The following is a 21,597-nucleotide window of genomic DNA, read 5'->3' as shown; positions in this document are numbered from 1 at the left end:
AACTTTTTCGGGTCACTTTTGAGGGAGGGGCTCTGGGACAACTGTGCACATCTTGCACCGCACACATCTGTCTCCCATCCTGTCTCTACTTCTCCTTTCTATTACTTTCTTGGACGCTCCTGTCTCCTTCCTCTGTCCGGAGAGCCCCCGAGACCAGCTCTGGCTGGGAAGTGAGTGGGTTGGCAGAGGAGGAGGTGTGGCAGGAAATCCAGGGGGCATATGGGGTGACTGGGAATGCTGGGAGGGGCTTCTGTGGCTACTGGGGGGCCTCATGCAGAGATGGGAATCTTCTGAGGTCTAGGGAGCCCATTAGTCTCGGGGGCTCCCCTTTCCTTGAGGCCTCTGCTGAGCAGCCAGAGCTGAGAGCACCTGTGCAGAAGCAGGGGGCCCAGTGGGAGGACCAGTGCCAGCCATGCCAGGCCCAGGAGGATCCAGATGGCTGCCAGGCTCCGGTACACAGAGATGTAATGCTTGCTGGGGTCCGTGCCTGGCAGGGAAGGGGGACATGATAAATGCCAGAGGTCTGAGGGCACAGCCATCCCCCAAGTTCCATAGGGGCTCCCACCAGCCTCCCAATAACAAGGATCAGCAGTGGAGGTCCCTGGGGGAAAGGGTGATGGGTCCTAGACCAGCAATTTCTGAGGATGTTGTGAGAATTCACAGCAGCCTCACAAAGTATTTGTCTCCCTGAATAACCAGGGGCTCTCTGGTCCTCAGTAATTACCCCCTGCGGACATCTCCCCATCCCCTGAACCCCAATGGCCCCCACCCCGAGATCTGTGACTGCCTGTTTCTCACCGACGACATAGTCCCCGAAGCCGATGGTGCTGAGGGTGATGAAGGCGAAGTAGAAGCCCTCGCTGAAGCTCCAGCCCTCCACGTGGCTGAAGACCATGGGCGGGAAGATGAGAACGAGCAGTGTCCCCAGGACCAGGAACAAGGCCAGGCCCAGGGTCTGCAGTAGCTGGAAGGGGAGGAGTCTGTCTCTGAGTCCACTTGGAAGACCCAGGATTGTAAATTGCGGGGGTGGGGGTGGGGGTGGGGGGTTCTGGGGCAAATTAGGAAGTGGGCTGGGCCATAGCCAGGTCCCTGCCCTGTCCTGCCCTGCAGACCTCTGGGATGGGGGTTGTATCTCTGTGTGTGTTATCTTGCCCAGGCCAGGGAAAGATTCGCTCAGAGGGATTGTGTCGGTGGGTCAAGTTGGAGACTCCTTCAGGTGTGGGGTCCACATGTACAGGCCCCCAGGGAACTCAGATCTGGGACGGAGGATGGTCATTGAACTGTCCCAGATTCCTCTGCACCCCTGCTTTCTTAGCGTGCCTAGCTTTGCACGGGGCCAGATGACAGGTGGGTACTGGTGGTGTTCAGGGTGGCGTGGAGTTTGATTTTGGAGTTCTGTGCTGCCTAGATAGATCCCCCTTCAAAGAAGACCTTGCCAAGCCACTGGCAGGTGGCCTCCAGCTGGAAGCTCCCTCAGGGTGTATTTCAGTCTGGCCCAGTGCCTGACTGAGGCCAGGGCAGAGTCCTGGCCACGTCAGCGCCCACTGCGGGACATCTGGGGCGGCCGGCACCGAGCTCCTCAAGGGGTGGATCAAGGCTTTGTCCAGCCTGCAACACAATTTAATTTCTCCTTCTGCCCAGTGCTTTCCTTCCATAGGTGTTGACCCCTAATACCACGCTAGCCAAACTCTTGTCTCAGTGTCAGCTTCTGGAGGACTCCACCTGCAACAGACTCTGTCCCAGTGGGGCTGTGGGGAGGGAGGGGTCCTACCTGGGAGCGCCTGGGCTGGTCCTCCCACCTCTCCAGTGTGGTCAGGTGGGCATGCAGCCCTGTGCCCAGGTGGTTGAGGAAGACCACGTTAAGTGGGATGCCCACCAGAGCGTAGAAGACACAGAAGACCTGGCCTGCCTCCGTGCTGGGCGCCAGGTTCCCGTACCCTGCAGGGGGAGGAGGGTGTGCAAATATGGGGAAGGAAGAGTTCAGAACTGCCTCCCTGACAGACTCGGGCAGAGGTTGGTTTCCCACCACCACTGGGGGTCGGGGCGTGGTGAGGCGAAACCCCTCTGTTCCCGTGAACACCCCTTCTCAACCTCTTCTAGAATGATCTCTATTTGTAAGAATCCTGCTTGTCTTTGAAGGCCCATCTCCAAAGACACTGCCTCCAGGAAGCCCTCCTGACTGCCACTCTCTTCCTCCCTACTAGGTGTGATCTCCCACAGTGCTTTGTGTCATTCTTATCTAATATTCTACTTTGCCCTGTGCTCTTGTTTTTGGTGTGCTTATCTTATCCTTCTTCAGTTGTTCAGAAGATCCTTGAGAGCCAAGCTTGGGTCTGATCCAAGTTCATACTCTCCTACCTCCACTCTATCTGCTTTGAATGTCACCTGAGTTCAAGGAAGGTGTGTGGAACTGGACTTAATTGAATGGATATGGAGACCAGGGTTAGTGGGGTCTGGGGTTTCCTTGTGGGAGGTGGTGTGGTTTTTCTGGCTGAGGGGATAGAGCAGATGCTTGACCATGCCCTGTCCCCTTGGAACACCGGGACAGCACCTGCAGCTGGGTGGACAGTACACGCAGAGGACTCCCTACGCCAAGTCCCTGTTTCTCTCTACCTGAGAGACCTTTGGGCAGGTCCAAAATATCAGAAAATTAATACATCCGGGATCAGCCCTCAACCAGCAGGGGCAGGAGTTGGTAGATAAATACGCCTGCTTCCTCTCCCCTGGCAGGGCTCTCCTTAGCTTCTCAGAGGGTCTCCAGCACTGGTGAACCCAGTCGCCCTAACCAGTCCCCTGCTCATTATTACACATTTCATTGCCTTTTCCTGTCTCAGTTTCCCACTTGTCCTGCTTCCCGGAATCGTCTCCTAGATAAACCACATCCTAGTCTCAGCACCTGCTTTTGGGGAACCCAAACTTCAGCAGGGGCATTGGGGGTGCCCTTCTCCACCCTGACCCTTTACCTATGGTGGTGACGACCGTGCCTGCGAAGAAGAAACTGCTGCCGAAGTCCCAGTTGCTGGGGTTGGTGGAGTTGCCTTTGGGGTTCACGCCCTTCACCCAGGCTTCCATGATGACCTGTTTGGGGGGCGGCATGGGGTGGGAGGATTGGCACCGGCTGGTGGCCAAGCTCTCTGCAGGGTGCTTCCGTGTTGTCTCACCTGGTGATGTTCTTACTCACATTCCCATTTCATGGAAGAGGAAACTAAGGCTCAGAGTGGCTGACTTGCCCAAGGTCACTGAAGTCCAAACTCACTGCCTGCTCCACTGGCCAGGGCTGAGTGAGATGGGCTATCAGTGTGGCTGGTGGAGGGGAAGGGGCCTAAGGAGGCAGAGGGTGCTTACAGAGTGGGGTGCAGGTGGGAGATGCCACCTACAGCCAAGAGGGTGAGACTCCATGGGTGGTCAGAACAATGGGAAAATTTCAAGTTGGATGTTCCTGGAAGGGCTTACTTGGGAACTTGAGGTTCGGGACCACGGGAAAGCCATGGGGCTGCCCTCCCATGGAGCTGATGATTCCGGACAGAGTACCCGGCGCTCTCTGAGCTTCCAGGTGAGCTGTCAGCCTTGCTCTTTGCTGCCCCCTAGTGAGTCCCAGCCCAGGCCTGCCTGAGAAATTCCATCAGAGGCCAGGGCAAAGGTCCTCTGTGTGTGTGTATGTGTGTGTGTGTGTGTGTGTGTGTGTGTGTGTGTGTTGGTGGTGTATATGTATGGTGTGTTGTATACATGTGGCGTGTGCATGGGTGCTGTATGTGGCATGTGTGTGCATGCTGCTGTTTACAGAACCAGAACCCCACAGGCTCAAGCCTAAGCCCCTCTGTCCCCGGGCCCAGCCCTCTTGGAGGTGGGCTGGACTCCCTCGCCCATCTGTTCCCCATCCTCCTCCCCTGTCACTGTGAATTGTCCCAGGGCAGCAGTGCAGACTCACCACCTGGTAGAGCCCTAAAGGCAGGAAGGAGGCAGTGGGGGAGGGAAAGCTCCAGCCTCCAGTTCCTGTGGGAACCGTTTCCCCACTGGCTGGGTGAGTGAACTCTGCCGGGGTGGGATGGCCCCTGAGGGCCAGGCCAGTCTGGATGTCCTGACACAGGCTGTCTGCTTCTCCTCACTTTGGCAGAACTGGCCTCTTCCCATGTGAACATCGGCCTCCCTCTCTTTCCCACACACCCAGAGAGGCCAGGACTGAACATTCCAGAACACACCCGTTCCCCAGAGACCCTCGCACATGGGAGCAGCACTTGCCCTAGACCCAGCTGTCCCGTACTCCAGCCTGAGGGTCTCCATTCTGCCCAGGAGGGGCTGTGATGTCGGCGAGGGCCCTGGGTGTGGGGCGCCCAATGTGGACCATCCATTCTTCTCTAAGAATCTGCGCATGGTGAGAAAGGCAGACGCGAGCCCCGGGACCTTGGGCAAGGCCTTGTTTCCTCATGGTGTCAGGCTTCAATACTATTTTTACTACTGTTAATAGCTTTTTTCCTTCTTGTCATCTGAACAGTACAGCTGGCCCTCCATATCCATGGGGTCCACACCTGTGAGGTTCACATCTGTGGATACAGCGGGCTGGCTGTCAGGTACTTGAGCATCCACGGGGCTCCAGGAAGCAATCCCGCGCAGATACCGAGGGGCAACTGTAATCTGTGTTCTTTGGTAATCTTTCTTTTTTTTTCCTTTTTTTGTCCACGCCGCGCGGCTTGCGAGATCTTAGTTCCCTGGTTCCCTGGTCCAGGATGGAACCCATGCTCGCTGAAGTGGAAGCGCATGTCCTAACCACTGGACCGACAGGGAATTCCCCTCTGGGAATCTTATCCTAGCATTCTTCTGCCTCTCAGCTAGACATACCCTGGCAAGTGAGGGTCCCTCCCAAGGGGGCTGAGGACCTCTGGGGAGGCCTGGGGGTTGTTAATCAGTGGCACCTCCCTCGGGGCTGCAGTCCAGCCTGTGTCTCTAATTAGGCCCCAGCTATGAATCCTTCCGCCGCTCTCTGGCTCCTGGGTTTCACCTCTAACCTGGGGCTGAGTGTGGAGGTGGGTCCAGGGCCTCCAGGGCCTCCAGGGCCTCCAGGGCCTCTGCCTTTTACCCCGGGGTCTTGGGAGGCTCCTGAATCCTTCTCAGCCCCGATAGGGGTGCTGTGGTCCCAGCCCTGTGCTGCTGGAGAGCAAGGAAGTGAAGCCAGAGGCCGGAAGCCTCATTTCCTGGGAGAAAGGGCCTGGACAGGCCTCTCACAGCTCCGGAGTGTTCTCTCTTCTCCTAGGCCAGCCCACCTCTCATCTCCTAGGCCAGCTGTTCTCCATCTTCAGGGGGCATCAGTGTGACCTGAAGGGCTTGTTAACACACAGCCTGTTGCCCCCACCCCTGAGTTCCTGATTCAGTAAGTCTGCAGTGGGGAGTGATCGGTGGCATTTGTAACCAGTTCCCAGATGGTCCTGATGCTGCTGGTCCAGGGACCACACTTTGAGAACTGCTGCTCTAGGCGGTATCCTGCCCCCTGCACTTATGCTAATTTTTGTGTTGAAGAGCAGCCAAGCTTGGGTGCGAAATCTGCCTTTATCACTAACTGTGTAGCTTTGGCCAACGTACTCGACCTCTCTGTTCCCCAGTTCCCACCTACAAACTGGAGACAGTGGTAGAGATAGGTGCTGTAATTATGAGGAAACACATGTAAAACACTGGGCCGCCCGTGATGGATCAGGACTGGTCTGACCCCAACGTGATGACCCTGCTCCCTGCTGTTTTGGGCACGTCGTAAATACTCAATACACGCCAGCTATTGTGATGATTCTGCAGCTGGCTAGTTCCTTTGCGGTGGGTGGGAGCACTCAACCCCCTGGTCTCCAGTGCATTCACCTTCCCCTCACAACACCCTGGTTTTGCCTGGTTTCTGGGAGAGAGGGTGCTGGGGCCCCAGAGTTTGTACAGAGGGGCCCGAGCATGGGTGACCCACTCTGCCACCAGAGAGAGGCCCGGGGGGCGCCGTAGCTCAGTCACCCCCGTTGCTGTTCATCAAGCCTGGCTCCACGGCAGACGTGGCGGCTGCTCCTGACCTTTATCTGTGTCTCCAGCTCAAGTGTGGTCAGCACAGGGGTGTGAGCGGGGGAGAGGGCAGAGGGTGCAGCAGCCCCGGAGTCGGGGAAGGGGAAGCTGTAGGGTGTGCGGGGCAGAAATGTGTGCAGCGTTGATAGCACTGACACACAGTTCACGTTTATGCAGCAAGTGGCAGCTTAGAAAGCGCTTTTAATCAGCTGTCAAATGTCTGCAGCATATAAGATTATCCTTCTCTCCTAGAAGAGGACCAGAGAGGTTAAGTGACTTGCCCAATGTCACACAGCAATCCGGTTGTAGATCTAGGGCCAGAATCCGGCACTAGGTCTCATCTGGCTCTCTGTTCCCACCACACTCTGCTTCCAAACAGGGCCTCAGCCATAAGTGATGGCTCTGGACCTGCAACGAGACCCCTCTTCTGCCCACCAGCCCACACCAGCATCTTCCCTTCACCTGCACAAACTGCTCCACGGCCTGCTGGTCCAGGCAGGTGTAGTTCTCCAAGAAGCGCAGCTTCTCGAACTGAAACTGGTCCCTGGACTGAGCCTCCGCCTGTTTCTCCAGCAGCTGGAAGATGGTGGCGCCGAGCAGCAGGTAGCAGACATAGGCCAGCAGCAGGGGCAGCACCTGGCCGCCCCAGCAGCTGCAGAGCCTGGTGCGGGGCATGGCGTGCCCAGGACTCTGCCAGGGCCGTGGGGCTGGCTGTGGGTTCAGAGGTGGGAAGCGCCCGGGGACCTGTGCCCAGCCTCCTGTCTGCCTCGCCCTCCTCGGCACAGGTGTCCAGAGGCTGGGGAGTCTGTTTGAACAGTGCAGCTCAGCTTGGCTGCACTAAGTACCGTGAGTGCAAACAGTCCTGCCACCCCCCGCCCAGCCTTTTTTTTTTTTTTCCATGGAGAGCAGCAAGTCAGGGGCAGGGACCCCTTCAGAGACCTAATGGTCCTCCTGAGGCCACCGTGTCTCACCTTCTGCCTCCAAGTTTGATGGGCGCTTTGGAGCCAAATCAGATGCCCCCCTTCACTCTGCCCAGGGCCCCTTGGCAGCCCCCAGCTTCTTACCCATGATAGCTTCAAGCCCCCAGGCTTAGGTGCTGGGAAGAAATCAGAATGGGTGTGAATAAACCTTGTACTCAGTTGCCTTGGCTATGAAGTGGAGCTAGAAGGATGGACCCGCCTACTGGGGGAACCTGGGGATGAGGGAACTGGGTAACAAATTGGGGCAAAGCAAACATACAAGTGACAGTCTGGATCAGGAAGTCTGAGGGTTGATGCTCCTAATCAATTGGATGCACTTGCTTTAGAGCTTTTGCTGAAAATTTTCCTTGCTTAAAATCTTTAGCAGGTTAGCTTGGGAGGCTATGTTGGTGAGATAATCGTGGGAGTAAAAAGAAGCTAAAAGTACCTCCTGGCCCTGGGGTGTTAACGGTGGTTGGATCTGGGGGGTGGAATCGAGGGTGTTTTCCTCTTTCTGTTCTTCAATTGTGTGTGTGTATTTGCAACAGCTTTTCTGAGATGTAATTCACATACTACCATTCACACAGTTAAAGTATACAATTGAATAGTTTTTCTGTTCAAGTATATTCAGAGTCCTGCAACCATCTCCACCATCAATTTTGGAACATTTTTATCACCTCAGAGAGAAACCTTGTACCCTTTATCTGTCACCTCTATTTGCCCATCCTGCCCCCCTTGACCTCTGGCAACCTTTAACTTGCTGTCTCTGGATTTCCCTAGTCTGGACATTTCATATAAATTCAATCATATAATACGCGGCCTTTTGTGTCTGGCTTCTTCAATTAGCATAATGTTTTTAAAGTTCATCCACAGTGTAGCAAGTATCATTACTTCATTCTTTATGGCTGAATAATATTTCATTGCACGGATGTACCAACATTTCACATATCCATTTATCAGTTGATAGATATTTGGCTCCTCTGAATAATACTGCTATATATGTTCATGTACAAGTTTTTTGTTTTTTGTGGTTTTTTTTTTTGCGGGGCTGTATGTTTTCATTTCTCCCCTGTACGTACTTAGGAATGGAATTGTTGGGTGACATGGCCACTCTACGTTTAACTTTTTGAGGAACCTCCAGAATGTTTTCCGAAGTGGCTATACCATTTTATATCCCCACCAGCAGTGTGTGAGGGTTGCCAATTCTCTGCTTGTGTTTTCTGGTGTTTCCTGTAACACGCTGCGCCAGCAGACACCATGAGTTGCCAGCCTGATAGCCTTTCCCTCCTTCCCGGCTAACAGAATCCCATGTTTGTACATGTCAGCCCCAGGCAATGGAGCATGACTGGTCTCACCCATCATGATAATCCCACTCCTCGCTGTCTCAGGAACAGCCCTGAGAGGGGGCTTTGTGTACAGGCAGTGGAGTAAGTGAAGATGCACAGGGGTGTGGGGCAAATGAAGCCAAACAAGGCACCGTAGTCCTGGCCTCCTCCTGGTTCCTGGGGAGCCCTGGCTGGTGAAGCACACCCCATTGGTTCCCTGGAGGCAGGGAGGCTGCGCTTTCATATTCCCGGCCCAGGCAGTCATTCAGGCATCCCTGGCTCTGTACCTACAGGCAGAACAGCTCCAGGAGCCGGTGGATAGTCCACTGAGGAGCCCCAGGTGCGGCCAGGCCATTGGAAGCAAACTCACGTTAAAGCAGAGGAGAGGAGCCCAGAAATGGGGAGGGGGCCAGGGGATTGACTGCCCCTCGCAGCCACTTTCCAAGCTCCCTTGCAGCTGGGGCCACCTGTGACCCAGCTCTGGCCAATTAGATGTGGGCAGAGGCAGCTGCGGAGGAGCGGGGCAAAGGTGTTCCATCCAGACCACGGGTTTGGCTGCAGCCGGCCCCACCTTCCGCCCATCTGCCCTGAATGCACAGATGACAGCACCTGTTCAGCCACCTCGTGTCCTTGAGGGAAGGTCAAGAGCATCGCAAAGTCGCTCAGCTGATTTCCTGCACACGCCTACCTCAAGATTTAAAAAAGTCTTTTTTTAAAAAAAATTTTATTTACTTATTTGTGCTGGATCTTAGTTGTGGCAGGCGGGCTCCTTAGATGCGGCATGCAAACTCTTCGTTGCAGTGTGTGGGTTCTAGTGCCCTGACCAGGGATGAAACCCAGGCCCCCTGCATTGAGAGTGCAGAGTCTTAACCACTGTACCACCAGGGAAGTCCCTTGAGATTTAAGAAAGTTTGACACATAAGTCCTATTTGTTTAAGCCAGTGTTACTTCCCAATGGTTACATAAGTTTTCTTTTCTTTTAATTGTTCAAGGCTTATTTGAGTTGGAAGGAATAGGGACACACTCTGGTTATCTCAAGTAATTGAAATAATTCGTGGTAGGAAGCTGGGAGCAGCCAGGGTTCTGGAAGAACTGGGCCATGACCTCACTCCTAACTCTCCCCAATTAACGTACCCTGCCCACCCCCTCGGGGTGCCCCCTCCCCTCATCCTATCCCAGCGGTGATTCCCTCCCTCTGCTGAGTTCCGCTCCAGGCTGACCCTGGCATCCGGTCAGCACCAGCTCCCGTTGCCCCCTGCTTCTTTCTTTTGGTATTGCTTGGCTCAAATCCTCTCAAGGGCTGGGGGTCCAAGAGCACCTTTTCATGTGAGCCACTTCACAGGTGTCTGGCTGTCCTTGGGTCATGCACGACCCTCAGCTGATGGGCCCCAGCCAGGGGTGGTGGCATCACATGTACAGGTGTCACTTGGAAGGGACGGTGCAGAGGCAGACACCACGGGCGTTATGTCCAGGGCAAGCAACCATGGTTTGTGTAATGAGAGACGGGGGGTGGGAGGGGAGGGAGAGAAGTCTCATAGGAAACGAAAGCAAGGGGGAGAATGTTACTATTTTCAAGTGTATGAATGATCAAGGGAGTGGTAGTGAGGACACGGGGTCCTCAGCTGCTCTAAGGCCAAAACACAACACACACACTGTGGGTGGAGGTGCAAGTGGCGACGTGGAGGCTGCGTGTTATAGGAACATCCCGACGCTGTGAGTGTGTGGAAGGCAGGCCCAGGTGTCCCTGCAGCACCTCATCCTCCTGAGGTTTAGGTGGGGCCCTGTCTGGGGGTTGCGGGCGCCTTCTCTGCAGTCCTGCTGGTTCTGGGTCCCTGAGGCCACCTGGGGCTCTAGAACCATCTTCTGGAAGGCCCTTGTCGCGCCCAGAGCCTTCCCAGACAGCACCACACTGGGAAGCGGGCTTGTCTTGGGGCAGAAGGAAGCGTCTGGAGTCACAAATCTCCCCCTTGACTGTTTCCTCCTCGTGTTTCGGAGAGACTGGGAGAGAGCGCTGGCCGTCATCTTGTCACTGCAGACTCGCTACGCCCTGGCTCTAAGCTAGGGTTGTACTTATACCTGCCAGGCTGTGTGACAATCAGGTCCCATTTTATTGCCCTGGAGAGGTTCCATATGTGAAGAGTTCTCTCTTTACCATTTGGAAAGCTATCAGCTGCTGTCTGGGGGACTTGGGCAGGTCTTAGCAACCTCTTTATTTATTTATTTATTTATTATTTATTTATTTTTAAACATCTTTATTGGAGTATAATTGCTTTACAATGGTGTGTTAGTTTCTGATGTATAACAAAGTGAATCGGCTATACGTATACATATATCCCCCTATCCCCTCCCTCTTGCGTCTCCCTCCCACCCTCCCTATCCCACCCCTCTAGGTGGTCACAAAGCACTGAGCTGATCTCCCTGTGCTATGCGGCTGCTTCCCACTAGCTATCTATTTTACGTTTGGTAGCGTATATATGTCCATGCCTCTCTCTCACTTCGTCCCAGCTTACCCTTCCCCCTCCCCGTGTCCTCACGTCCATTCTCTACGTCTTAGCAACCTCTTTAGCCCGAGTATCCTTGCTGGGTCTGGACATGGCCCGCAGGTAGGTGGTGGTTGTTCTCAGGTGGAAGGAAAGGAAGGGAGAGAGGGGCGAGCGCAGCGGGGGAGGGCTGTCTGTGACAGGTAGGGGAGGGGGGCTGGCACAGCCGGCGTGGAGCCCTCCCTCCCTCAGGGCCTGGGCAGGAAGGGGTGCCAGGGCCCAGCCCTCCACTCCTTTATGGACCCCCTGTCGAGGACTTCCTCCCACCTGTCCCCTGCTGCTGCTGCTTCCCTTCCGGCAGGGCATTACCTGACTGGAGTTTAAGACAGTCTTTCCCAGGAGCTCTTCTGGCTTAAGGGGGCCACAGAGCTAAAGAACGGAGCCGTAATGGTGGACTTGGTGGGAGGTCAGCTCGAGAGGTCCTCAGAGCCCTCCGCGCCCCAGAGGGAGCCCCCGCCCCTCCCTCCCTTCACTCGTTCAGTACACACTAGTCGCTGCCCTCTGTGTGCTGGCACCTGCTTTGGCTACTGCCCTGCCTGGCTGTGGCCTGTCTTGGGTAGGTTTCGGAGGGAACCCGCAGGCCTGCAGGGACCTCTGCTGCTCATCAGACGTTGCATCTCCGTGCCCGACACCTCCCCACGTGGGCACCACTCCGTCCGTGAGCAATGGACGGCCGCAGGGCATGATTTATAATCCCTTTCAGGGAATTATTGCTGCTAATGGGCTGAGCCAATTTGTGCTTCCCAAGCGGGGAGGGCAAAATCAATTAATGGAGAGTCTAACATGGCCAGGCCTGATGGCAGAGTGTGGCCTGACATCCGGCAGTGATAAGGGAGATTGGAGGAAAAAGAAGAAAAACACCCCCCCCCTCCACTGAGATCAATTTCACGTACAGCGGGCAGAGGATGCAGAGCAAACAGAGCAGCTGGACACGGGCCTCTTTCCGTCTGAATGAGCCTGGAGATGAGGGGAAGGCCAGCCCGCCCACCCACTGTCCAACATCGGTATTCTCTCGAGGAGCTACTTAATAGGCACGTATCCGCACAAGTGAAAAAGGCACGTTCTGGACCGGAACTAAGGGGAGGGGCTGAGGCCCACCTGGCCCAGGGACGTCCCCTGCAGGGGAAAGGGCAGGTGGAGAGAAGGAGCTCTGGATTCAGACCCTGCTGGTGGCACACGGGGCCAGAGTAACAAGCTCTGTGTGTGGTTGTCTGGGCTCCTGGCGGTGTCCCCACAGTGAAGGGTGTGGGAGAGCCTCCTGTGTGGAAGCAGGGGGTGCAGATGTGTGTGGGGCTTTGTTGGCCCTCCTGGCCAGACAGTAAGATGTCAGGGGAGGTCCAGCCCGACGGGGTGACCAACAGAGGGAGGGGAAAGCGGAGGGGAGATTCGAGGGAAAGGCTCAAGACAAACAAACAATCAAACGAACATACCAGTTATTGATCTTGTTCAGAAATTTCCAGTGTTTATTGGAGCAGCAGGATTCCTTTCTCACAAGAAATCTTTCCCTGAGCCCCAATGTGTAGCGCAGTGGAGAGCAGGGCTCTGGTTGAAGTTGGGGGCGGCTCCCATTTTCACCAGCCCAGAGAGCTGGATGCAAGAGCCCCCAACCCGTGATTCTGAAATAGATGTCCTTGCCTAAGCTGGATTGTCCTCGGAGCAGACGCCGAGGCCGAATGTGGGTGTGAGTAGTTCATCTGGGAAGTGATCCCAGGAAATGATCCCAAGAAAGAGGGCAAGAGAGACAGGGAGGAAGGCGGCCAACGCAGTGTGTGTGACGGAGCAGGTGACTCCTGTGGGCATCGGGGGCTCCACCTTGCTGGGCTCTCGGGGACACCGTGTAGGGCTCACTTCAGAGTTGTCCCCCAGGGCGGAAGGAGGCTGGGGTGTTTATCCACCAGCTCCTGTCCCTGTCAGTTGAGGATTGCTCCAGGGCAGGTTACCTCCTGCACTGCTGGCTTGCCCTGCACACAGGCGATCAGAAGGCTCACCTCACCTGTTTCTCTTCTCTTGGGGATCAATGTCCTGTACTGCCTTTGCTCCCATGTCTGAAAACCATTGTTTCACAGTTTTGTCTAGTCTTCAGTTGCTTAAAGAAGGAGGCTAACTCAGGTCCCTGTTGCTCTATCATGGCCATAAGTGGCAGTCCCACTTTTTCACATACAGCGTGCTCTCAAGTGCCTTTCGATAGGCAGCACGGAGGGACGGAATGACCTCTGAGAAATTCCGGGTCTAGTCAGGGACTGTCTCTGGGTTTCAATTTCTGTAGCTGTTCTTACAATTAATGCTTCCTAACTAACCACCCCAAGTCTCAGTGGCTAATGACAACCAGACGTTTATTTTCAGGAGAATGGGTCTTTGGGTCAGCCAGGGCGCAGCTGACCTGGGCTGGGCTTGACGGGGAAACTCTGCTCCAGGCTCCAGCGCTGCAGGGCTTGGCTCCAGGCTGCAGGCTGGGCTCAGGTCTGCTCACTGCATGTTCTGGGATGTAGGCTCAGGGGGCAGCACCTGCCCAGAGCATGATCTTCCCAAGCAGATCACTGGCGTGCAAGAGGCAGGCCCAACCACGCAAGCACATTTCACGCCTGTGCTTGTATCATATCTGCCAATATCCCACTGACCAAAGCAAGTCACAGGGCCAAGCCCACATTTAAGGGGTGGGGAAGTGTACTCTGCGCCCATGAGGCCATGGCAAAGCTTTGGGTGTATAATTCTATTACAGGGGGTGAAGAATTAAGGCTAGGTATTCAATCTACCACAGTTTCTCTATCTGCTTTCTAAAACTCCCCCTTTTCAAGATCCGAGAAAGTCACATTCCACACCTCCCTCTTCCTAACCCTTCCTGCCAAGGGAATGGTGGAGCCCGTTCAGTTCTAGTAGGAACTGGGCTGGGTCACTGGCCAGGCCGCTTTCTGGAAGACATTTTGGAAAGCTCCACATTTCGGCCTGGAGTGAACTCAGATACTCTGGACCTCTTCACGGCTCCACTGAGCCTGGGTGCATTGCTGGAGAGTCTTTTCAGAACATTTCATTCATTTCTCCCACTTGCAAGGGCCAAAGAGCTTTGGGGAAGATGCACCGTGGTGGAGCAGGTGTCCACGTCAGAGGCCAGCTTCCCTTGGGAGGGACTTCGGGAGCTATCTGTGTTCCTCTTTTCTTCATTTCCTCTCCTGCCTTAGTGATTGTTCTAGAAGGTGGATCTGCACCCTGCATGGGCCCACACCACATGTCCCTGTCAATAAGGCCTTTGGATCCAGGAGATAACTTCTTGGCAGGGGAGCTACAGTCCACACACTATAAGCAGTTCCAGAGGGCTGGGGCACTAAGGTGTGCCAGGTACACGGAGGCTGTTTCTGACGGACTCTGGCTCACTCCACGCCATCCTCAGGGCTCTTGAGAGAGAGAGAGTGTGCGTGTATTTATGTGTGTGCCCTGTGGACTCCTGGGGAGGTTTTTAGAATCAGGCTGTAAGGGCTGTTTGGCCTCCCCCGGTTCTATGGGCTTTCCTGAGGACTTATCATGTGCCATAGAACTGCGAGGGCCACAATGCCCAGTAGGCCTCAGTCACAGAGCCCGAGGGAGGTCGTGGGGGCCTGAGAAGCAGGAGAGCTGGTTCTGACTCTGATACTCATGAATTAAGTACCAGCTCGTGCAGGGGACACAGTGATGAGCAGGACAGACAGGTCCCTGTTGTCGTGGAGCTTTTAGTCCTGGCGGTGGTGGTGGGGTTTGCGGGCCATTAAAAAATAAGCAAATAGGGAATTCCCTGGCAGTCCAGTGGTTAGGACTCCTCATTTTTGCTGCCATGGGCCCAGGTTCAATCCCTGGTTGGGGAACTAAGATCCCACAAGCCACACGGCATGGCCACAAGAGGAAAAAAAAAAAAAAAAAAAGCAAATAAAGAAAGATGTCAGGTAGTAAAGATGAAAATATAACAGAGTGATGACCAGGGGGTCACTCTAGTTGGAGTGATCAGGGAAAGCCCCCCGAGGAGAGGACATTTGCCACTAACTGGCTATATATCAACAACCAGGTCCTCCCGTTCGCTTTAGTTTTCTAATGATACAAATGAGGGTGCGGGAGGGGCTCTCTGGGCCTGCCCAGCTTTGAAATGTCATGATCTAGCTTCTCCTGCATGATCCTTTTACCCAGACCTGAAAAGGGGTGGGGGAAGCTGATTATGCCGTGTTCTCTCTCTGCCCTCTCTCCGGGGTGGCGAGGGCCTGCACGTAGGGGACAGAGATAATGGAAGCAGTGGACAAGCACTTTTATTCAGTTGGCTTCATCTCCAGGTGCCATCCCTCTCCCCCCTCCACTCCCCTCCCCCACTGCAGCTGGCTTGGACCCTTGCTGCCAGGACCCTGAGGTAGGTGGCAGTTCCCCTAGGGGCTCCGGGGTGGGCATGGGGCGGCCCACCCAGTGGGCCGCTGGCTCTGTGTCTGGAATGCTGAGAGGGCTCCTGAGACAAGACTCCCCCAGACGCTCCCCCCATGGGAGCGGGGAGAATCAGCCTGAATCCTGCAGAGCCCTAAGAGGCGGGGTGAGGGCGAGGCCCAGGGCACCCACACTGCCCCTCTCAGCTCTCTGCAGAGCTCCCAGAGCCGTCCGCAGCTCTCTGGGTGCTGCCATGTCCTTAGACCTTGCAGTGGGGCAGCGGGGGTGGCTCCCTGGAGATACAGCTGATTCAGGCACCGCCTATGGGTCGTCCAGGCCATGGCGGAGGGTCCGGCCTGGGAGATCAGGACTGGCCATCAAGATGCCCTGGATTCCACTGCCTTGTCTTTGGCTCTGACCTGTTGTGTGGCCTGCCCCAGCCATTCCTGGGCTTCTCAACCAGGGGCTGGGGCAGGGGAGCACGTGGGTAAGTTGCTAAAAATAACCCATTACCATTTCCCTCTCATTCTACCAGTATGAGCTTCCCCTGCCACTACACTAGGGTGGTACTATTTCATAATCTCAAAGTTTCTGATCGTCTGCGTGAAACACCGCCACAAGAGTGAGCTAAAGCCCTCATCCCACCCCAGCACCCTGGCATTGCCTGGCTGCCAGCAGCTCCAGCACCCACAGCAAGGATGGCACCGTAAGCCTGGCCCCAGTCTCACTGGCAGCCTCCAAGATATTATCCTTAAAGAAGTAGCCCCTCCACCAGAATCAAAGTCACCAGTTGCCCCCAGCAGCCCACAGATGACTGCTGAAGACAGGGCCTTCATCTGTACTCCGTTCTTGCTGCCACGATGCACGGTGGATGCTTATTGGAAACCTGAAAGGAGACAAGTGTTCTTGGTTAGGCTGTGCGTGGAGCACGGACCCCTCCTGGATGGAAAGGCAAGGGGAGGAGGCTTCAGGTCACCACTCTGGGTGACGGGCAAGGCACCTCTCAGGGCCTAACCTCTCAGGGCTGCATTTACTCCCCTTTGCAAAGGTTTCATCTCTCTGAGTCAGGATCCACCCTCGTTCTCCTATCCCACGATTTTCACTGACCCTCCTACTTAATTCTCGCAGAGATTCTCTCCTTGCTTTTTGCCCCAGATGTTCATTATATTCCATGATGGTTCCTCCTGACCACGTGGCTCCATCCTGTAGCCTCCCATAGCTGGATATGGAGAAGGGTTCTCTGGACTAAGAAGCAGGACCCCTGAGTTCTAGCCAGGATGGTCCCCAACCCGTGGTGTGACTTTGGGCAAAACATGTTTGTTCTCTGGGCCTCACTTCCTCATTTCCAAATCGCTGGAGCAGACAAGGTACCTGGAAAAAGCAAGGTAGCTAGCATAGCTCCTTGCTTCGCAAAGAGTGGTCCACGGACCAGCAGCACTGGCATCTCCAGGAGCTTGTTAAGAAATGCAGAATCTTGGGCCCCACCCAGACTCACCGGCCCAGAAAAGTGTGAGAACTAGTGTGAGTGACGTGCAGTTAATTTGCTTAAAGTTTGATTATCATAATAAGAGCAAAAGGGAATTTCTGAAGATTCTCAGGTAAAGAATGCAGTGTTAAAAAAAAAATTGCAGCAGGCAGAGATTGAGGGGTGAGGCAGCGCGGGAGCTGGGTGTGGCCGTGGGGACCTGGCAGTGGGAGAGTGTGGGCGTGGTCCGCTTGCTGTTGCTGGGGGAGAATGGGTAATTCTATGCGACACATCCAATGGGGGAGATAATGGGGAGGAAGAGACTGAAAACAATTCAAGGCTGTGAGTCCTTGGTCCTTCAGACCTAGTTCTGTGTGCAAGACCCTAGGCAGGCCTCACTGTTTCATTAAATGGAGATGGTTCTTATTTTTAAGACGTTCCTAGCTGTCCTGGTTGAATCCCAGGACAGGAAGGGAGAATGTCAGACACACCAGACCATGGGAAGGTAACGTGCTCTAGTCACCCTGGACCCATGGTTCCCAGCTCTGCTACAGACTGGAAACCCCTGGGGAGCCCTTTGGAATCCTCCTACCCAGGTCACTCCCAGGATGGGTTAAATCAGAATCTCTGGGGTGGGTCCGGGCGATTCTGAGGAACAGCCAGCCTGAAACCCATTGCTTTCATCTCTCTATTCCAAGGACCGGCAAGGGCAGGTACCGGGGACCACCAGGCATGTGGCTGCTGAGCAAGTCACGGGTCTGATGCTTCCTCTGCACCACTGACAAGCACCCAGGGCCAGGATTAGTGGGAAGGAGTGGGAAGGAGTCTGAGCCAGCTCCCACCCCAGGGCTGTCACTTCCGCCGCAGACAGTTGCCTGCGGTGATGACTGGGGGTAGGTCTGGGGCCGAGAAGAAATGGCGCAGGGTGGGGCTCAGAGTGCACAAGTCACCAAGACACAGATCCTCACATAGATGGACCTCAACCCACAACAAATGTGCCATTTCCAGTCCACTCTTTACTTTATAAACCTTTTTTTTTTTTTTTTTTTTTTTTTTTTTTTTGCGGTACGCGGGCCTCTCACTGTTGTGGCCTCTCCCGTTGCGGAGCACAGGCTCTGGATGCACAGGCTCAGCGGCCATGGCTCACGGGCCCAGCCGCTCCGCAGCATGTGGGATCTTCCCGGACCGGGGCACGAACCCGTGTCCCCTGCATCGGCAGGCGGACTCTCAACCACTGCGCCACCAGGGAAGCCCTATGAACCTTATTTAAGTGATGGAGCTCTCAGTCTATATTGGGATTTTGTGACTGTAGATTCCCAGAATGGAGGGTACTGCTGCACCCTTTACAAAACAATCACTGGTCTGTGTCGGACCAGTTCTCACCACAGAGGCCAACTTCCCCGATGATGGCTCCCTGGCACTCAGCAGTTTACAGGGGACTTTTATGGACGTTATCTCAGGAGAGGCTGACCACCCAGGCAAAGGTGGAATCTGAACTTGACAGATGTGACAGGGAGGCTGGAGGAGGTGACCTGCCCAAGGTCTCCCATGGCGGAGACAGCCCTTGTGTTTGGGTCTCTTCCCTCCCAGATCTGTGTTCTTTCCACTTCGCTGCGGGGGGGGGGGGGTTTCCTGACTGAAGGAGAGAGCCGGGGGCTTTTCAGAACAGAGGTGGTGGGGTTGGGAGCTCAGGGGGCTTTGGAGCCTCTTCCTGGCACCAGCTGGAGAAGAGGGCGTCGTGGTCACGGGGGTCACACCAAGGTTCCTGTCCAGACAGAAATACTTCCAAACTCAGGGATTAAGGAAGATTAAAAACCAAAAAAACAAAAGGCACCCTAGAAAGGGGTTAACCTCTGAAAGCCATCCTTGGCAGTTAGAAACAGCAGATTTGACACCATGGATGACTAACGCCCCTTACGGGGGAGATACACCTGTCCACGTGCGCCTCTGGCAGGGATTTAAACGCTCCACAGCTTTTCCACGAATCCTAAGTCAAGCAGGTTCATCCTGGCCCTTGGTGAAGTCTAAGAGCTGGACAAATTGGGCGAGGCTTGTGTTAAATCACTCTTTCTGGGCTGCTGCTCCCAGGCTGACGGTCACAAATTCCCCGTAATGAGCACTTCTGAAGGAGCCCAGGCAGACAGCGCCGCTAAATTAAGAGCAGAGGGGCCCAGGCCAGGGGAGAGGGAGTGTTTGCTTTGGCTGGGGAAGTGCCTGGGCCCCGGCCTGTGTGTTTGCCTGCCAGGGAGGCCTGATAAGTGGGCTGTGTAGAAAGCGCTGCGCGGTGGGACCTGGGCCATCTGTGCATCGGGAGAGGTTGCACCTGCTGCCCCTCAGCCCCGAACTGGCCGGAGAGGGACCCTTTGTCACCCTGTTTTCAGCTTCCTTGTGGCCCCATGGTCACTAAGAACCTGGGATTATCTTCTTTCCCTTGAGAATAAAAATTGAACCCTCGAACTTCTGTTTGTTTTGATGAATTACTTCCAGGCTGCTGTTTGTTTGGAGAACAAAGCTCCCCAGCTGCAGGGAGGGTGGAGGCCAAGAGAAAACACCCACCAGCAGGGTGGCTTTCCAGACTGCGTGGCCCCGTGGAGAGAGCACGGGAGGCCAGGGTCCTCCTGGCTCTGCCATTTGTGAGCAGTTTCCTCTCCTGTCAAAAGGGGGATCACGCTCTTGGCTCTGGGTACTTTACAGGAGTGTTGAGGGAATAATATATGCGAAAGAAACGTATAACTGGTAACCTGCCATACGCGTTGTAATAAAAACGCCCCAGTCTTCGGCCCAGCTTTCTGCACCAGCTGGGCCTGGTGTCAGCAGGAAGATGCCATCCTGACATAGACCTTGGGTGTCTGCCTTTTCTCTTCTGAGAAGGTTGGATGCTCACATCTCTATTACGTGTACAAAAGCTAAGTAAACATAACGTTAAAGTATTGCTTATTTGTAGACTTCTTGACAGGACAAATAACGGTTGATTTTTATGAATTTGTTCACTGTGGGGTGTGTCTCCCAGCCCCAAAAGCCAACACTCCCTTATGTCCTGGACATCATCCCCTCCAATTCCTCAAAGAACTTTCTCCTGCAGTTTTGGTCCTCTTTCCCAAATCATAAATTCCCCCCCCCCCCCCGCCCCCCGCCCCACATCCAGCACTGGGCCATTCCTTTCAGTATATAAACGAGTCTTCATGACCCTCACATGTCCCGTTCAGGCGGCGGGTAAGTCCAGGCCACCCTCCCCCTGGACCTTCCTGGGAAGGTACTTCCCTGAGAAGTGCGCCCCTTCTGGTCCTCCACCGCCTACACTACATACAGCAGTCAGAGCGAGCTTTCGAAAGCACTGATCAGATCACATCACGCTATGGTTTAAGTTCTTCACAGAGCTCCCACCACTCCTGGAATGGAAGCCAAGGCCCTTACCCTCACCTACAAGGTCCATGTGATCCGGCCGTGCTCCCTGGCTTGGCTCCCCCAGCCTGTAACCAAGCCAAGCTCCTTCCCCTCCAGGGCTGGTCACGTTCTGCTCTTCCCAGACTGAGTGGAAGGTTCACTTCCAGAACCGCATGGCTACGCCATCCTCACTCTTCAGCCATCAGTTTCAAGCTCTCCCCCCGCCCAGTGTCCCTGGGGATCTCTATACATTACATATTTCAGCTACTTTAAAGCACTGATTGGCACCTCGGATGACCTTATGTCTTTGTTGATGTGGTCATTGTCTGTCTTCTTCCTTCCAGAATGTCAAGGGCCTGAGTCTGTCTTGTTCACTGACATGGCCCCAGCACTGGTACAGGGCCTGACATACAGATGGTGCCTAATAAATGCAGTGTTCATTCACTGATTGGCTGTTCAGTATTGTTCCATGTCTGATACATATCATTAGAGTATTTGGGGGAGAGATGGGGGCCTTGGAGAGCACTGAATCTGAATTCAGTTTTTTTTTCTTTTTTAGACAAGGAACCTGAGGATGAGAGAAGGCAAGTTATGTGGTCAAGGCGTCACGGCAGGTTGGTGGCAGAGCTGGCGGGTCCCAGGTCTCAGAAAAGACCTGACAATGGCGCTGATGCTGCTGATGCTAGTGGTGAAGAAAGAACAGTCAGCAGGCTGGCATCCCAGCGAGGGTGAGGACGATATGACAAAGGCCACCCTTTCCTTGGGGTGCTCTGTCCATGTGCACACCTCCTACTATCTAAACTGCAGGGAGTTGGCGGTGAAGCTGCGTGTAGGCCTCTCGGGGCAGGTGTCGGATATCATAGGATCCAGGTCTGCTGTTTCACCCATCAGGGTGCCTTGCTGCCATGTGAAAGCAATGCCAAGCCTGACTAGTAGCCTTTGGATTACAGTGCTGGGATGAGGCTAAGACTAAAAGCAGGGCTGGGGTAGGGGGCCCCGGATGGAGTCTAGTCCCTGTGGGTGTCCAGGGAGAAGGAAGGAGAAGAGAAGGCCTGTCCACGGTGGCTGAGCAGGTGCCAAGACGAAGGGGAGAGGTCAGTGATGGAGGCCAGGAAGGGCCTTCTCTTTCTCTTCCTGTTTCTGACACACCACATATTTCTTTTGTAACTGTTACCACGTCCTCAGGCCTGGGCTTTCATGTGGTGTTTACATCTCCAACTCGCTGGCAAGGACCATGCTCCAAAAGGAGAGTGAAATTTTGAGCCAGGGGTTAAACAAGTTACCAAACCATCACTCAGCCCTTCCTGTTTGGAGAGGGCTGGGCAGAGGGGAGTGGGCTCTGGGGACAGGTAACAAGAGGAGCTGAAGATCTGGAGGAGGGAGAGCAGCCTTGCCAAGCAGGGCAGGGGCACCTGGGCAGCCACCCCCTTGGCCTGTCTCGGTGTGTCCGATGCTGCCTTCTGGGGCTTTCTCCAGGAGGAGGCCAAGGCAGGCACACGTGAAGTGACTGCAAGGCCAGGCCCGAG

At 54.8% G+C, this 21,597-nt stretch overlaps 2 protein-coding genes across 2 annotated transcripts in view; both read right to left on the bottom strand.

Annotated features, from left to right (window-relative positions):
* Positions 1-269: 269 nt before the first annotated feature.
* Positions 270-6,702, bottom strand: KCNK16 (potassium two pore domain channel subfamily K member 16). Its single transcript, XM_060111006.1, has 5 exons — positions 6,490-6,702; positions 2,964-3,078; positions 1,772-1,938; positions 799-964; positions 270-487 (listed from the first exon to the last, which is right to left on the bottom strand). The coding sequence occupies exons 1-5, from the start codon at positions 6,700-6,702 to the stop codon at positions 270-272; spliced, it is 879 nt and encodes a 292-aa protein (XP_059966989.1).
* Positions 6,703-15,214: 8,512 nt separating this feature from the next.
* Positions 15,215-21,597, bottom strand: part of KIF6 (kinesin family member 6) — a 402,079-nt gene continuing 395,696 nt past the window's right edge. Inside the window, exon 22 of the mRNA XM_060109677.1 lies at positions 15,215-16,108. Within this exon, the coding sequence (XP_059965660.1) occupies positions 16,098-16,108 (11 nt within the window). The 3' untranslated portion in view covers positions 15,215-16,097. The remainder of the gene's footprint in view (positions 16,109-21,597) is intronic.

Source organism: Mesoplodon densirostris, chromosome 10 (genome assembly GCF_025265405.1).
Source record: "Mesoplodon densirostris isolate mMesDen1 chromosome 10, mMesDen1 primary haplotype, whole genome shotgun sequence".
NCBI classification, from domain to species: Eukaryota; Metazoa; Chordata; class Mammalia; order Artiodactyla; family Ziphiidae; genus Mesoplodon; species Mesoplodon densirostris.
Note: the sequence above shows the minus strand (reverse complement) of the source record. Positions and strands in the feature narration are given on the sequence as shown.

Coding starts and splice junctions, on each gene's coding strand:
- KCNK16 (XM_060111006.1), bottom strand. CDS start 6,702: ATGCCCCGCACCAGGCTCTGCAGCTGCTGGGGCGGCCAGGTGCTGCCC. Junction 3,079..6,489: donor CCGTGGAGCAGTTTGTGCAG/GTGAAGGGAAGA, acceptor CCCCCCAAACAG/GTCATCATGGAAGCCTGGGT. Junction 1,939..2,963: donor CACGGTCGTCACCACCATAG/GTAAAGGGTCAG, acceptor CTCCCCCTGCAG/GGTACGGGAACCTGGCGCCC.